This window comes from Venturia canescens, chromosome 11, assembly GCF_019457755.1.
Source record: "Venturia canescens isolate UGA chromosome 11, ASM1945775v1, whole genome shotgun sequence".
In the NCBI taxonomy this organism is placed as follows: domain Eukaryota; kingdom Metazoa; phylum Arthropoda; class Insecta; order Hymenoptera; family Ichneumonidae; genus Venturia; species Venturia canescens.
The window spans coordinates 6,227,381-6,243,911 of NC_057431.1; the positions used below are offsets into that span (position 1 = coordinate 6,227,381).

The window sequence follows — 16,531 nt, forward strand, 5'->3', positions numbered from 1 at the left end:
ATTTGGCGGGAAAATTCGATTCGAAAAAAGTGACACATTTCTCCCTGCTTCGCATCGCCCACCACCAACCACCTTTTCAAATACAGTTTTCGAGTTGAAAAAAAAATCCAAAATACAAACATGAGTACATGATTCAGGGGTAAAATTTTCTGGCCAATAGCATGCAATCGATGAAATTAACTATCGATGCTAAAATCAGCGAGAAAAAGGCATCAAAAAATAAACCCATAAACGAGTCTCTCGTAACGTTTATTCTCATTTTAATTTAATTACATTAGCTCCCCCTCCGACATTAGTTTTTCTCAGAGAATAACATCGTCGAGTATAATCAAGAGATTTCGTGTTCTACACACCTAAGACCTGGAACGAGCATCGAGTCGAGTGTCTTGTTTCTTTATTTTGTTTAGTTCTCTCTCTTCTGTTAGGTCAACAATAAACGTCTGGTTGGATAAGGTAAGTAAGCCCGTGAGGAATTTCCAACGAAAAAATCGCATTACTGCTGTTTGTAGTGTCCGCACTTCCGACACATGCTGCCGCCGTTCTCCTTAAACAGCTCGCTCTTGCTCAGCTCGGAGTCGATCGGCTCCTCGGCCCGCTGGCCCGCAGGTGGTTCGCTCGACAAACTGCTTATCGCTCCGATCGTCTCGCTCTTCGAAATTATCGGCCTTTCCGGAGGAAAATCCCTCTCGCCGATCAAACCGTTCACGACGTTGTTTTCCGTCGGTGTGTTTACCTTCCGAGACGTTTGGCCGACCTTTTCAACGACCCCGTCGTCGACCATCGACTCAGAATGCCCCGTCAAACTTGTCGTCGAGTCCCCTGAAAAAAAAACTCGATTTATTGGCCCGAACGTCGCTCTCGAACGGAGCGAATTTTGGTGGCATTTCGACTCCGAGGAATCGGAAAACATGCTTGAATTTGTTCCCACGTGGGGGAACGAAGAACGGAGTTTTGTTGGAAAATTTATTCGAAAAGTGTTTGGAAGCGTGGACAAAAATGTTAAGTAAAAATTTCAAAACAATCGACGATTCGGAGGAACGGAGAATTGATAATGTGAAAAAATTGGCCGTCGAAAAATCGCAGAAGTGAATATTTTGAAGAAAAATTGAAAAATTAATAAAATTTAGAAAATTGCGATAACGTGTTGTGAAAACGAAACTCCCCACTCACCGATCGTCGTGTCCGTGTCGAGGCTCAAACTTGACTCGGTCCCGGGACAAAAATCTTCGTCCTCTTTCATGAGCGGCAAGGTGCTCGCCGGCTCGGAAAGCGGCCGAGCACAAGAAACGTAACCCTGAACTAGATCCATCCGAGAATCGAGGGAAAATTGTTTTCCTGACATGAGAATACCCCGGATGCGTCGCCTCATTGCTGAAAACGTTTGAAAAAGTAACTTTTTGGGTTTTCCACGGAAAATGCATTTTCTCATTCTCATTTCCTCATTTTTCAATCTCCGAGCCAGGGGAAAATCGAGCCAGATTTTACAGGAAAAAATCGGTTGGAATCGGTTCCGAATAATTAGAAAATTCATCGAAAGTTCCAGTTGACGGAATCGCGACGAAAGCGACAGAAATTAAAGGACAAAAAGGCCGAAAAGAAATCCCCAAGAAGTCGATTTTCCGGAACCCCGGATTAGACAATTTCTCGGTGTTCGTTGCAACAATCGGGGTCTCCAGACCCAGGGCGGGCTCGGGGGCTGAAAAAATGGAAAATTTCAAAACCTGGACTGTCTCGGGCCTCGAGGCGAAGTTGGCCAAAAGTTTTCATGCAGTCGTTGAAGACGTCGGCCGTGTCGTAAATCGCGGCAAAACTGCCATTCACGATTTTCGGAGACATCGGAGAATTCGCTAGGAGCAGACTCGATCCGAAGTTTTCGTTCTTCTGGCGAGTCTCTTGAATGAAAAAGGTTTGAAAATTAAAAAAAAAATCGTTTTCCCAAATGTCGATGAAAACGTGAAACTTTAGCGTCGGAAAACGAAATTTCATTTTTCGATTGATAATTAACCTGCTAACGAGACTTTTACTCTTATCGGGGATCCGCTCGTGTCAGCGAGAATCTCACTCGCCGTGTTCCGTATTTCCGCCCAGTCGCGCAAAATGTCCTCGTTCGTCGTACTGCGAATCATTCAAAGGATTGTGAGACCGAAAATATTGATCGCCCGCCCCCAGTGTTCGGGCCCCGAGAAAAAAATTTCAAGCCCAAAAAATTCAATTTTTATTTCAAATTTTTTTCAAAAAATCCATTTTTTTCAAAATTCTTCAAAAATTTCGATTTTTTAGAATCTTTTGAAGGTTCAAACTCCATGGAAACTGGTGTTGGGAGAAGCTCGTACAATTTTTTCAGATTTCGCTTACTGCGTGGAGGTGACGGTGAATCTGATGACGTATTTTCCATGAAGAGCAGCGGGTACGCAGTGAACGCGTCCGCGAGTGTTCATTTTTTTCAGTAATTTTTCGGTGAGCGAATTGTCGCCTCTGAGTCGAAAAACGACCATGCCGAGGTGTCTCGTCGCGGGTATCTCGAACCTGGCGTCCCCGAGGACGAGGGCTTCGAACTTCTGAGCGAGTCTGACGCCCTTCGAGTAAAAATGAAAAAATAAAAGGTCCAAAAAGTGGTTGAAAAACCATTCGATTTGGCTGCTGTCCAGTCGGTTTTTACTCACCTCGCGTATGTGTTTCTGGAGGCCCGTGATTCCGTAATTTCTGATGACGAACCAGAGCTTGAGGGCACGAAATCTCTTGGAAAGCGGGATTTGCCAGTGCTGAAAAGGTTGGCAAATTTTTTATGAATTTTCGACTCCCCCCAGCAGTCGAAGGCTCAAAAAAATCATTTTTTTCTTCCATTTAAAAATCGATGGAAATTTCCAAAAATATTTTCTCACCATGTAGTCGATAGCAAGACCTGAAAACAAAGGTTACGATTTTAAGGCCTTATGATGGGGGAAAAAACGAAAATTCTTTTTTGTTGAAAATTGTTGAATCATGACTAAAAAACTTAACTAATCCGATGCATACGATGTTTAACCCCTTATTTATTACAATAATAGCCAGAGCCTGGACGAAGGATTTCGTATTTCGTTGGATAAAAGAATTATGTAACAAAAGTAAACTTTCTTAAAATAAAATTGAACTCGAAATAAAATTTCAATAAACATTTATTCCCTTGTCGAAAAAAAGTCAAGAAAATCGGGTTTTTTCGGCGATTCCAAGTGTACAAAACGCCTCAAAGGAGCCCGACTCGCCGAAGAATTGGCAGTCGCGAATATCGAGTACGAAAAAATATAAAAAATGAGAAAAAATCTCTCACCTGAGTTCTCGTGTTTCAAGTAGAGAGGATCAACGTTGAAGGTCCGATGGAGGGACTGGCTGTTCCTCACCCTGAAAAGAGATTGCTCTCAAGCGGTGGCTCATTCGATATTTCGAGGAGGTCGGATAAACGGATTTCCTACGATGACAACGACGACGGAAATAATATCCGGAGGGGGGAGGAGGCGATGAATCGCTGCAGATCGATTGCTGCAGGATCGAGATCGATCGCGACTCAAAGCCAGTGACGAGTTAGCCAATTTTCTTCGTCGGAAATTAGAATAAGAAGGAGGAGGGGGTAAGAAAAATGGCGGAGAAAATGGGGGAAGCGAGGAGTCGCGATGCTCCGAGGATTTTAAAGACAAAAGTGTTTTTTTCTTCTACTTTTGACTGGAAAATTTTTCCACGAATTCTCACCACATGGCCGTACAATCGAAATGAACCATGAGCCACTTGCTCGGATTGAAGGCCAACGAATCAGCGAACTCGACGCCCTGCAACCAGCCCCGAAACTCCGGACAGACGAACGCGCTTCCGGCGTAAGCGGCGTCGATGTGCAACCAAAGACCGTTCCTCTCACCTGAGCAAAGAAACAACAAATTGGAAGACCAACCGAGCGGCTGCCTGACGACTCGTACAAGAGCAATTTTTCAGGCTTACAAATTGGACCTATCTCCTGCAGGTTGTCGAAGGAACAAGCCCCGGTCGTTCCCAGGGTCGCGCACACCTGAAAACACGTTTGGAGCTCACGATACTTCTCGCTTCGATTCAATGGAGGACTTCGGAGCAATGGTTACGTCATTCTTAAGCTAACTCGTGTACTGCATGCTAGTCAAATGATTGCCAAAATTTTCAAAACCTTTTTAGACCAAAATTAACGTACCGATTAAATTTATTGTTAGTGGATTTGTATTACAGCATATTTTATCAAGGAGGGTGGCTACATTGGTCAAAATTATAAGAAATTGATCAAATTTCGTGATAATGTTCTTCAACGTCAAGTGTGCGAAGACACCATTTTTTTCAAAATTTTCTTTTGCTTAGTTATCGAGTAATTACGCATTAAAGCAGATTTCTTATGCCCGGAATGTATATCTATGTATATGGAAACGCTATGCTTGTACACGTGAACTTTAGTGATGCAATTACTCGATAACTGTACAGAAGAAAAATCTTAAAAAATTTGTATTGTCGAATTTGGCACTAAAGAATGTGTTGACCAAATTTTATTAAATTCTTATTATTTTGAAATTTTTTATGTATTTAACATGGTTTAGCATGGCAACATTGTATCGTCGCTCTCCACCCTCCTTAAGATGTAAAAATATAAAAAACGCTAGGTTTGCAAAAGCATCAACTGATTAATGCGAATTTCCACGCTGACATATTTTCACTGGTATTTTTCAAATAATTATCTCCCTTTTTTCATCGATTTTATTGCAACAAGTATTATTTTGTTCATCAACTAGTCCTCTGTGAATTCACCATGTAGTTGTTTTTTTTAACTCGATCGTTTCACTGTTGCAGCTAATTGTTAATTGAGTGAAAAAACTTGTTCATTCATAATTTCTGAAGGAATGAGTTTAAGGAGTTTCGGTACAGGCGATACAATGTTGCCATGCTAAACCATGCTAAAAACATAAAAAATTTCAAAAGTTCACAATTTTATAAAATTTCGTCAACATATTCTTTAGTGCCAAATTTGACAATACTAATTTTTTAAGATTTTTCTTCTACACAGTTATCGTGTTATTGATCACTAAAGTTGACGTCTATAAGCATAGCCTTTTCACAAATTTAGGTATACATACAGGGCATAAGAAATCTGCTTTAATGCGTAATTACTCGATAACTGAGTAGAAGAAAATTTTGAAAAAATTCGTGTTTTCGCACTTGATGTTGAAGAACATTATCATCAAATTTGATCAAATCCTTAATATTTAGACTTCTGTACCGAAACCCCTTAAAGGAAAATCTAAGCGGTGAATTCGTAAAGGATCAGTTGAGAAACAAATTGAGACTTGATTAAATAATAAAATCGGTTAAAAAATACAGATGATTCTTTGAAAAAAACCTGTGAAAATGTGTCATCATGGAAATTTGCATCTGTCAGTTGATAGTTTTGCAAAACTATCATTTTAAATATCTTTTCACGTTAACAAAACATGCTTGAATACATATCTACTGACAATAAGTTTAATCGGTACGTTGAACTTGGTCTAAAAGCGTTTTAAAAATTTAGCATTCATTTGACTAGCATGCAGTACAGGAGTTACCTTAAATGTTTTTTATCACTCTTATTTTGACCGTTAGTGTTTTTGAGTTTTTAACACCGCACCTTAAGGGGGAACTCGCAATAATATTAATTGCGAAAAAATTGTACGGTGCTCGAGCTCCGGAAAAGTTCGTATCGTCAAGAAAATTTATCACAGATTCCGTTTCTTTAGAAGAAAAACATTTTCTAACAAAGAAAACATGAAAAAACTTGAACTTGGGGAAAATTCGGGAATCGCGGGAATTTCAAAAAATTTATTTTTTAGACTGACTCACGTGCTTTCATTCGTCTAGTAACTTCGCTTTTTTCAACGAATTGAACATTCCTTTTTCTCGGTGGCATTACACGAGATAAACATTCTTTTGCACAATAAAAATGTTGCCTAGGTTTTGTGCATCCAAAGTGTCACTGGTAGCGACTCGATCATTAACTAGGCACGTTGAAGTTGCTCAAATTTATATTTGACCTTTTATGATATTTTTGAAGCATTTTATATTACAATTTTGTCATAAAAATATTCTGAATGCAAGTGTTTATTTATTTGATTAATAATTTAGACTTGAAATTAATCAACATAAAGTAGTTGACTTGACTAGTCATAGAACGATCGAACTACTTAAAATTTAAGGTTGAAGACTCCCCGGAAAATCATTATTTTCTGAGCTCTTGTTGAGCAGAAAAAAATGTAGGAAAAAATTATTTTTTTGAGGTTGTTGCAGTGCCCCTTAATCAGAGAATTAAATGAGGAAGGCTGCTTCACGGTTTTTCAATGAATTTCAGTGTATCGTGAATGTGGATAAATAAAAGTGGGAAGTTTGAAGCACGAGAATGCGTTACGAGGGAGCCAATTTAATCGGCTTTTAAGGGGGAAGCTTGAACAATAATTAAAAGTAAAAATACGAGAAAATCTTGAGGGACGAAGTAAATTGGGAATTTACGAGTCGACAGCTAAGACGATTGGCGGGGATGTTCCGCGTTTCTTTTCTCATGGGTATTTGATTTTATTTCTCCCCCGCGGACTTGTGTCTCGTCATCAATTTATTTGAAAAGAAGCTCATAAAGAAAGCTCGGCCAGATGCTCGTGGCTTCGGAGCTTTCTTCGAGCTCGCTCGTGCCTTCATTTTTAAGGGCTCTGCCCTAATTAGAATATTTGAAAAATCCATTTCTTGTTTATTGCATTTTTTAAAATTTCATAAAGAAATTTCATCTGCCTTTGTTTAAACGTGTTTCTCTAAAAATTACGTTTTTCGACGGCTCCTTGATAAAATCTCAAAATCCAAAATCCCCGAATTTTGAAATATCGAGCAGAATTATTTTTCTTCTGCAAAAAACAATTGAAAAAACGTGCTTTCCGTAGTTTTTTCCAAAAACTACGAAACTTTGTCATTTTTGAAAAAATTAAAAATCGTGTGCAGCCCGCGCTACGGCCATTTGCCTCCTAAATCCAAAACCAATTTTATTTTTCTCCGATCATCCGTTCCAGAGAATTAATCATCGGCGTACACCGATGTTTTTCGAACCTGTCTTCTGGCCCACTTTTCTGTACGAGAACCGAGTGAAATAAAAATGAAAAAAATTTTTTTGTGTATCTTAAGAGTGTATTTTTTAAGCCCAACACTTTTTATATCCATTTTTGTAGTTTATACCGTTCAAAAAAATTCGTGAAAACAGTATTTTTTTTGGCCGTCCATAATTAGCGTAAACCCCTTAAATGAGGGGAAATAGCGTCGTAAAATGGAAAAATTGATTCACTCACGAAGAAGGGCACGAGGCCGTCCTCCCGGTCCCGGGCCAAGGCCTCGACCAGCGTTTCCCCTCGCATGCTCAAGTCCTCGTCGGACTCGATGTACCTCATGCGGACGAGGCCGATCAAACCAGCTTTTTCCACGCTCGAATGGGCCTGGAAACGAAAATTTTGAGCTTTTCGTAGCTTCAGCAAGGGAAAGGGCTTTTTAAGGGTGACCGCCGGTCAAATCACCTGGTCGGAGCAGTAGGCGACCAGCCGAGAGTTGATTTCAGTCGGCAAAGCTTCCGGCTCGTTCTGCTGAATGTCTCTGATCGCCCGGGTCCTCGCAGCCAGCAAACAAACGAGCGTTGCCTCGCTCGCCGTCGTCTGGATCACGCCGCCCCCGCAGCCCTCGGAACGGTGCAAAAAATCCTCCGGCAAACCGATCATTTTGCCCAGCCAATTCATCACGATCGTCTCCAGTTCGGTGCACGCGGGACTCGATGCCTTTTACGCGTCCATTCACAAAAGTTTGAATTTGAGAGAACAAAATTTGAGATTTTACCATTTTTTCTCCATTTTTCATTGGTTTTTTTATTTTTTGGGAAAAATTTGAAAAATTAGCTTTTGCAGCTCAATGCAGGCAGGACTCGAAGCATTTTTCGTAGGTTAAAAAAGAACTGAAGAATTTGGAGCAACGAAGTGTGAGAATTTAAGAAATTTTTTCTCGATTTTTCCTTCATTTTCCTTTTTTTTTTACTTTTCTCAATGAAAATCCAAAAATCAAATCACAGCTGTACTCGAAACAACAAAATTTGATATTTAACGATTTTTTTTCGGATTTTCCGTCATTTCTCATTGGTTTTTTTATTCTTTAGTGAAAATTCAAAAAATGAGCGTTTGCAGCTCAATGTAAGCAGGACTCGAAGCTTTTTTCGTAGGTTAAAAAAACAAAAGAGTTCGGAGCAACGGAGTGTGAGAATTTAAGAAATTTTTTCTCGACTTTTCCTTCATTTTCCTTCTTTTTCACTTTTTTCAATAAAAATCGAAAAACCGAGTGTTTGGAGCCTTAAATTACCCAAGTAAAGCCCAAACAGTTGATCGCGTCGGCGAGCATGTCAGCGAGGAGACTCGCCGGGGAATTGAGGGCCGGAAAATAAGCGTGCATGTGAGGGCTCTGCCAGTGGGTGACGCCGGGCATAATGCATCTCTCGATGTCCTCGAAAATGTTTTCCCAAGGTTCGCCTTCGACGGGGGCCGAAATCGGCATCATGTTTCTCAAGTATCCAGGCGACACGGCCGGGTAAACGCGCCGCGTTCTTATCGTCGAAAGATAGTCGGCGATGTAATCGACCATTTCCTTTCCTGCATCGCCAAATCGGGATCATTGTCAGGACGCTCAAATAAGTTGTGAAAAATGAGAAAAAAAAAGAGAAAATGATCGAATTTTTCGCCGATTTTTCGTGTGGCTTTTTTTCAAAATTTTTCTAGCTATTTTTAAATTTTTCAAATTTTACTTTTTTTTTTGAAAAATTTCAAAAATTCTGAAAAATTTTACACGCATTCTTCGCATGATTCTAAACACTTTTCGTCGTATAAAATTCTTTTGTCAAGTTGATACTTTTCGAGAAAAAAATCATGGAAGTTTACATCATGCTGTTTTCAAAAACCGCCATCTTGGAAAAACTTAGAGGAAGAAAAGAGTTCATAACCAGTGTTCTGAAAAGTTCAGATAATGAGGACACCTCTACTAGCGATAATCTGCTTATCCAAGTGCAGAAACATTAAAGAAAATCGATTTGAAAAAAAAGAGGTCAAAAATTCTTGACTTTTTCATTCAAAATGCAAAAATAATGAAGATTTTCATTTCATTTCACAAAATAAATGCTCAGATTCTGTTCGCCTCAGTTGAAACTGTGGACTTGAAATTGTCTGTCCAAAATTGTCGTTTCTACGAGGAATTTTGATAATTTTGTTAAACAAATTGTTGTTCCCACAAAAATATCGTCCACTCGAATGCGTTTAGTTCGTCCATTAAAATCAGTTCGAAAAAATATTATTCGGCTCCGTTGATCCAGTGGGTTTTTCGATGAGAATAAATCATTTAATTCAAATAATAAAATAATTTACAATTCAATAAAAAAATAATTGATTTGACAACATTTTCGTTTAACCGGATTTGATGGGATGCCCAGATTTTTTATTTCAACGAGCCATTCGATCAAAGTCTCAAATGTAAATTGTTCCCCAGCAGGAGGGGCGACCCGAAACAAGCGCCATAAAGCGGGGTTGAAAAGCAGGAGATCGAACAGTTTTGTTCATCGGGCTCGTTTATTTTATCGCGTTAAGGATAAAGCGAGAGGCGAGAATGTTCCGGGAGCGTTAACAGGGGCTCGCGCGCCGCTTCGAAAGTTCTTCCATGTCTCGTTTATCCTCGTGTAAAGTTGGACAAATTGAGGCGGGGTTGCCCCGTGTTCGATAAACTGGACGGGGCCGCACGAGGATAAACGTGATTTCCTTACCGGAACGAATTTCATCTCTTCCGATGAGAAGCAAACGCAAGAATTTATATTCGAATTTACTGTAACGAGCTTTACTGTCAATTTCGCTCTGAAATGTGTGTCGGTCCTTAAAGAGTTTTTTTTCTGCGTGAATAAAAGCTGGAGAAATCACCGAGTCGGTGGGGAAAAAAGGGTCGAAACGAGGTTGGATCGCGCCCTCGATCCGCGCCCGTAAAAAGCAAATTTGCGAGTATTTTTGTCGCCGAAATAGCGAATGGAGCGAGTGCGTTCGGACTTACCGTGTCGGCGATAATCCTCGAGATCCATGTTCGCTGGAACAGAAAAAAAAACAAAAATTTATCAGTCTCCGGAGTTTTAGGGGGAAATGAGTTGCCGGCGAAGCGGGGGGCGGGGAGGCGGAAAAATTCGGACGCTCACGTGATGACCGTCGAGCCAATTCGGTTCCGAAATTCGCTCGCTCGACTACAATTCGGATGATCGCGCGCGCTCGCTCTCGCCCCTTTTCCCGGACTCACAGCAGCCAAATTTCGAAGTTTCGGTCGCACCTTTTGATTCGCATGTGGGCCGCGGTCCTCAGGAGGTCGAAAAACGGGAAAAGTACGGAAACCGCAAAGCCCTTGAAGAACTGGCCCAGGAGCCCTCGATCCGGTGACCTAGCGCTGGAGAACCGAGGCACTTTGACGCGGGGACGAACTCGGGACTCGCCTCCCGCTCGCGAGAAACTCGCTCCAACGTTCGGTCAAGCGACGCTCGTTTTTTAAGGCTTCACGCATCGATCGTCCGTCATATCTCGTTCCTTTGCTCTCTCTTTCTCCCTCTTTCTTTGTATGGCTTATTAGGCTAGTGTGACAAGGCTCGTAATGGCCTAGAACCAAATAGCTTCTGCCTCGCCCCCCGGATTAACGAGTCGCGATTTTTTCCGCTCCCTCGCGAGAAAACGTGGATCGGTGGGGAGCTCGTGTTGGGAGGCAACTTGACCCGGAGGTGCGCTACGATTTCGCTTCGTTTGGCAAAGACGCTTAACAGGATTGGGGAGTGCACAGGGAGAGCGGATTTTCGACCTTCTTCGGGTCGCGTTTTGAGCGTCGTACCGAATCCGATTGCCAGAGGAGGGTGTAATCGAACGGTTTCGGGGTTTGAAATCGGACGCCGAAATGCCGAATTTTTTTCCGCCAACGGCGACTCCAAGGGCGGCAAAATTTTGAGGAGAGTGGCCCCGACACTCTTCCGGTTTCCGCGAAGAGCCGGAAGGAGCGGGGTAACTAGCGCGGACGCGGAAACTCCGAAGTTGCAAAGTGAATTTTGCCGAAACACCGAAATCCTCCTAGCGGTTAACAACCCCCGGCAAAGTTCGGAGCGATTTTCCCGGCGCATTACTCCCGCTGACAGAGACACGCGTTTGCCCGCGCCCGCCCGCGAGCCACCCACGCAGCACCCCGAACGACGTTTCCGAAGAAACTCCCCGAGCTTTCTCATCAACACTTTTATCGAGCCGCTTAACGAGGATGAGAAAAAAAACACGCCGACTATGAAATCCCCGAGTATCGGGGGACTCGCACATTCCGGAAGCTTCGAACACGCCGCGGACGCGGATCTCGAAAATAAGAAGGGGACTGTCGATATTATTAAAAGCTCAGCGACGTCCGTCCCCATCCGCTTCCGACTTTTCTAATTTCCGCGGCTTACTTTCACCGCGGCTCATCGACGAGTATTTTTATTTCCTTCCCCCTGGCTCCGTCCCCGCGAGCTCTCGCGTCAGAGCACCTGCCTTAAGAGTGCTCGAAACACTCGCGGAATTAGCCCGCCCTTTTATTGCGAATTTTCTCGAAAAATTTGTCGAAATTTCGGCATCCGAAGTCGCCGAATCGTCCGAAAAGTGGTCCGAAATCGTTCAAACTTTGCTCACCTGTTTCGGGGCTTGAAACCGTTGATCGGAGGACCTCGCACAGGTGTCTCGGCTCGTTTGGACGGTGCTGCGTGGGCTTGCAGTGATACCTACGGTGTTGTCACGGTACGAAGGCACCGCTCAACAAGTGGCGTCTTTTATATACTCCGAACATCATCCCCGAGGACGGGGGTGGAGAATTTGTCGCGCGCAAGCGTTCCCTCTCCCGGCTGAGATTCCCGGAGGAGAATATCGCGCGGGGCACTGCGAGCGTTTTACGATCCCATGGGAATCGAGCACGAGAAAGGACGTCGGAAGACATCGCCGGAGCGCACTCACCGGCGGGGGGGGGGAGACCGAGTTCTCGGCTGTTCGGCCTTCCTTAACTCGCTTCAATCAAGATTTACGGGGATGCGATTGAAATTGAAAGAAAGAGGTATTCAGTCGGAGACAAACAGTGGCTCGTGTCACCTCCTTTCGGATCTAATGACTTCCAAACACCCTCCCGATCGAACAATCCCCCTTAAAAGGACCTTTTTATTGATCCGAAAACCGAAATATTTCTTCAATCTTCCGGCGTACTTCTTAACCTAAATAAAAAGGAGAAAATCCCTCGCTCCACACCAGCCTCATTCTTCTCCTTGATTGAAAACGCTCCTGAGAATATTCTCCTGCTCATGAAAATAAATTCACTGCATTCAGTCTCTTCCGCAAATAATTGCAGGCTCTTTGTCTCCGGCGCGGTAACTCTGGATTTCGCTACTTTCGTTCCCGGCTTCGTGTCCGAGCGAGTTTTTTTACTTGCAGTTAAAAGTGACTGAAGGCTTTTCAATATTTTCTTTGACTATTTTTTTTTTTCAAGTTTTTTACAAATTTTGGTCTCGCTCGAACGTCGGTGCGGTTCGATTTTCGACTGGGAAGTCCGCAAACACTCCGGAAGGTGGCACCATCGACCGACGGGTCCGCGTGGCGCACTCTCTCGCTCGTTTCCACCAGCACACTTGCATCTTTACCAGAAACATTTTTACCAAAATTCTTTTCTACCCAAGAAAAATGAATAATTTTAAAATATTTCAATTTCAATTCTTAAAATTAACATTTTGAATTTAAATTCCTTTTCTTTACATTGAAATGCTTATTTTATTGCCTCCACTACTTCACTGTCGTTGGTAAGTTGCCAGATTGACAACTTTTATTAAAAATAAAAAAATATTAACGTAATATTAATTTCAATTAAATAATTTACATGACTTATTTAACTGATGATTCAATTCTTTTTTACATAATAATTCAATTTAAATAATTTAAAAATTTTAGATAAAAAATAATTTAATGAATTTAAATTAATAATAAAATTATAATAGAACGCCACAATAATGTATAATTTTATTGGATGATGGTAATTTTTTAAGCTTCGGGGCATTGAAACGTATTCCAGTGCATTGAGAAATCAGCGCACAAAATACGACACGTGAAATTCTACTTTATCCCCTATAACTAAAATAATATTTTCCTACAATTGATTTTTTGTTCAATCAACGGATAATAAAAAAAAATTAATAAAAACCAATAAAAATCGATAACGGTCATAATTTTCGAGGTCACTGTAATTTTTTAAATTATTTGATAGTTTTAATAGTAATTACACTTTTACGGAAGCAACTGATCGAGCACCTGAATTACAAAGTAGCGAATCCATAAGAGGCACAAAAACACAATTCTAGCATTCGATTTTGGCTACAAAATTTGCATATGAATGAAAATTTCCAAAATTTTGGCGATTCCTGAAAAATAGCATCGAGGCAAGGACCAGTTACAGGGACAGTTTAGAGACGCCTGAAAATGTAAGGAAAATTTCCAGAAAAAGTCATTCTGGTTAGTTGAATTTTCAAAAAATGTGAAAAATAAGAAAAGTTGATCAAAAATTTCGCCCGAGCGATGGCGCCACTCGCTACAGCCGCTTCGTGGCGTCGCCTGCCGAGGCTCTTCGGAACTCGACTGAACCTGACGATCTCGTCTATATCTGACGTTTATAAAAGTACCGCATTATTGCTGCAGAATAAATGATGCGTCTCGTTCGAATAAGCCAGCTCGATATGCAGCGCACGTGCGCAACTGTGAATTCGGAATCGATTTCGCGTTAGCAGAAAAAAATTGATGGAAAAATACAAAAAAATTTGAAATTTTTGAAAATCTTCTGATTTTCAGTAAACCGGTAAGAAAATCTTGCCAAATTCGTGCTAAATGGAGGAAAAAAATGGTTGCTTCGTAAAAATTTTTACGTTTCCAGTGAATCGAAGAAAATGAATTGTAAAATTTTTCTAAATCCTCGAAATCATGAAAATCGAATTTTTTTCAAACACGAATAAATGTTTCGCGGTTTCTTGACGTTAAATTCGTTGAAATATCGAGTCAAAAGTGTCCCGCGAGCCAAGAATTTCGACTCGAGATCACTAGACAAGAAAAATTTTACTAATTTGAGAAAATTAAAAATTTTTACCAAATTTTAACGCTCATCAATCTTCAACGTTTATTCAATTGGGCATAAAATCCGTATTCGAATGTCGTACGCGGCCACGGTCACGGGATAAAGAACGAGGGGAGCAAAGCGAGTCGCGCAATCTGTTACGTCGGCGAGGCGGGAGCAGCACGATTTACCGTACACCCCCGACGAGCCCGTCAACATTCCGCGGTTCCTGCATCAGCGCTCGAGCGAGGAGCAGGCTCCAGGCACATATTTTTCTAATAAAACTAATTTTATTATCAAAAAGGTGGAAAAAAAGAGGGAGAATTGAGTCGTTTAAGCGAAATTTAATGGGAGGAAGAAAATTTCGGAATTTCAATTAAGGGGGTCCTGCTTTAGAAAGCCGAAAAAATCGATTGCTTTCGGAAAAGTAATTTTGTCTGCAACAAAAATTCACACTTTTTCCCCATTTTCATGTATTTTTCTTCCACGTGAACGTATAAGAACCCGAAAAAATTGCGAAATTTTATATTTACGGGTCGAAGTGAAACTCTTTTTTAGAAGCGTTTTTTTTTCAAACTCCTTAAAAATATAGAATTTCGCAATTTTTCCGGTTTTTTCTAGGTTCATGTGGAAAGACGAAAACGTAAAAAAATGGAATAAAAATTCGGGATTTTCGTTTCACACATTTGCGATCTCCACATTGTACGCAGCTAAGAAACTTGGACGATCAGAGTGCACGCTTAAGCCGTCTACAAATGAGTATTTCTCACACGAAAAAAATGTTTCCGCGTGCTCTTGAAATATCCTTAAAACTATACCGAAAAGTTCGCTACCGTGAGTCGTTTCCGTCCATCCTAAAAACATTGCCGAATCGATATTTTTGACTTCCTAAAGCAGAGGACGCCTGCTTACCCGAAGTTTAATTGAAGGAAGAAAAATTCCGAAGTTCAATAAAATTCCAATGTTTTTTCAATAATAGTGTGAATAAAACTCGACTCGTCAGAGATTTAACGTTATGTTCATACGTTACGGCGCGTTATGCGGATGTACCGTTAATGGCCGCGGGGGCTCGCCGCGGATTATTTCCACCTCTCGGCTGCACCGGCGAGCGGCTTCGCAGGCTCGAGTCAAGACTCGTTCGAGGATCGAGAAAAGAATGGTTTTTCGGAGCGCGGATTTTCGGGAGCTGGGGATCGAATGGGGTGAATTAAAATTTGAATTAAATTCGAAATTAATTAATATTAGAATTGGAAGGAACGCAAGCGTGCCCCGATCGCCTGTCGGGAGTTTCGGGCACGAGGCTGAGCAGGGCCGCGCGCGCGTACCGCTACTCGAGCTGGTGTTAAGTGCCAATTACACGGGACTCGAAAATACGAAAGCGGTGCTAAAACGTGCGAGCGTAAATACGCGCGGTTGGGATCGAACCTCGTGGGAGCCTCGCCCGGTGTTTGGAGCCCTAAACTGCTCCGCGTCAAAAAATCGCCTGAAAATTTGCCCGAAAATTTCGCCTCAATTTGTCCCCTTCGCCTGAAATTTGCTCCCCGACATTCCTGAAAATCCCCTCAAAAATTTCGCTTCAATTTTGTCCCGACGATTTTCCCAAAAAATCGTCCGGCAACTCCCCCAAAATTCCTCAATCTGGCCAAAGCGGAGCGCCACACTCGGCGAATATTGTATCGATTGAAAAGCCACCGAGAATTCATGAATTAATCAATGAGAATCTTTGTTGTGCCACGGAAAAACTATTGGCCAAAAAATATAACAAAACAAGAGGCCAACGTAAGGCAAACAAACGCAAAACAGAGAATCAAATTAATCTATATAAAGCAATATACTTAAAAACTAAAATAAAAATAAACTCAAGAGAAATAACAAGAAAACGAAAATAAAATGTGAAAATCATGTAAAAAATATAAATAAATAAACAAATAAACAAATAAGCACGGTTCGAAACAAAAACAGAAAGATTTTAGCGAGAGAGAGAGAAAGAGAGATTGATTGATATATTCATGCCTTAGAAGGTGTCTCTGAGGCAGTTAGAACTTAATGATAAATAATGAAAAAAGAGGTGAACACAGCTGTGAACCCATAAATGATAACAAAAATAATAGTACAAAAATAAAAATAACAAAATAATTATCGCAAATTCTGCGCAAGTATACATGGATGAAAGACAAAAAAGAAAAGAAAAACAAAAGAAAATAAAAGTTTAATAAAAAATAGAATTTTAACCACAAAAATATAGTTAAGCTTCTTCTCTTAATCTCTGTTAATAAAATAAACAAAACTTATAAGTAAAAAATGTAATAAACGAAATGCAAGCGAAGTAAGTCGTACACGGAGAGACTTT

General features: G+C 41.1%; 1 protein-coding gene across 3 annotated transcripts; it reads right to left on the reverse strand.

Moving 5' to 3' along the window:
* Window positions 1–230: 230 nt before the first annotated feature.
* Hdc (histidine decarboxylase) lies at window positions 231–11,830 on the reverse strand. Of its 3 annotated transcripts, none has more exons than XM_043432672.1 (15): window positions 11,736–11,830; window positions 10,108–10,140; window positions 8,386–8,672; window positions 7,560–7,814; window positions 7,338–7,481; window positions 3,967–4,033; window positions 3,724–3,886; window positions 3,308–3,378; window positions 2,883–2,902; window positions 2,664–2,762; window positions 2,356–2,576; window positions 2,006–2,115; window positions 1,722–1,892; window positions 1,171–1,371; window positions 231–819 (listed from the first exon to the last, which is right to left on the reverse strand). In XM_043432672.1, the coding sequence occupies exons 2-15, from the start codon at window positions 10,133–10,135 to the stop codon at window positions 494–496; spliced, it is 2,163 nt and encodes a 720-aa protein (XP_043288607.1). In that variant the 5' UTR covers window positions 10,136–10,140; window positions 11,736–11,830; the 3' UTR covers window positions 231–493. The 3 variants fall into 3 exon arrangements, with proteins under 3 accessions (XP_043288607.1, XP_043288606.1, XP_043288605.1); XM_043432671.1 differs by lacking the exon at window positions 11,736–11,830 and adding an exon at window positions 10,375–10,547; XM_043432670.1 differs by lacking the exon at window positions 11,736–11,830 and adding an exon at window positions 10,247–10,547.
* Between the last annotated feature and the right edge of the window lie 4,701 nt (window positions 11,831–16,531).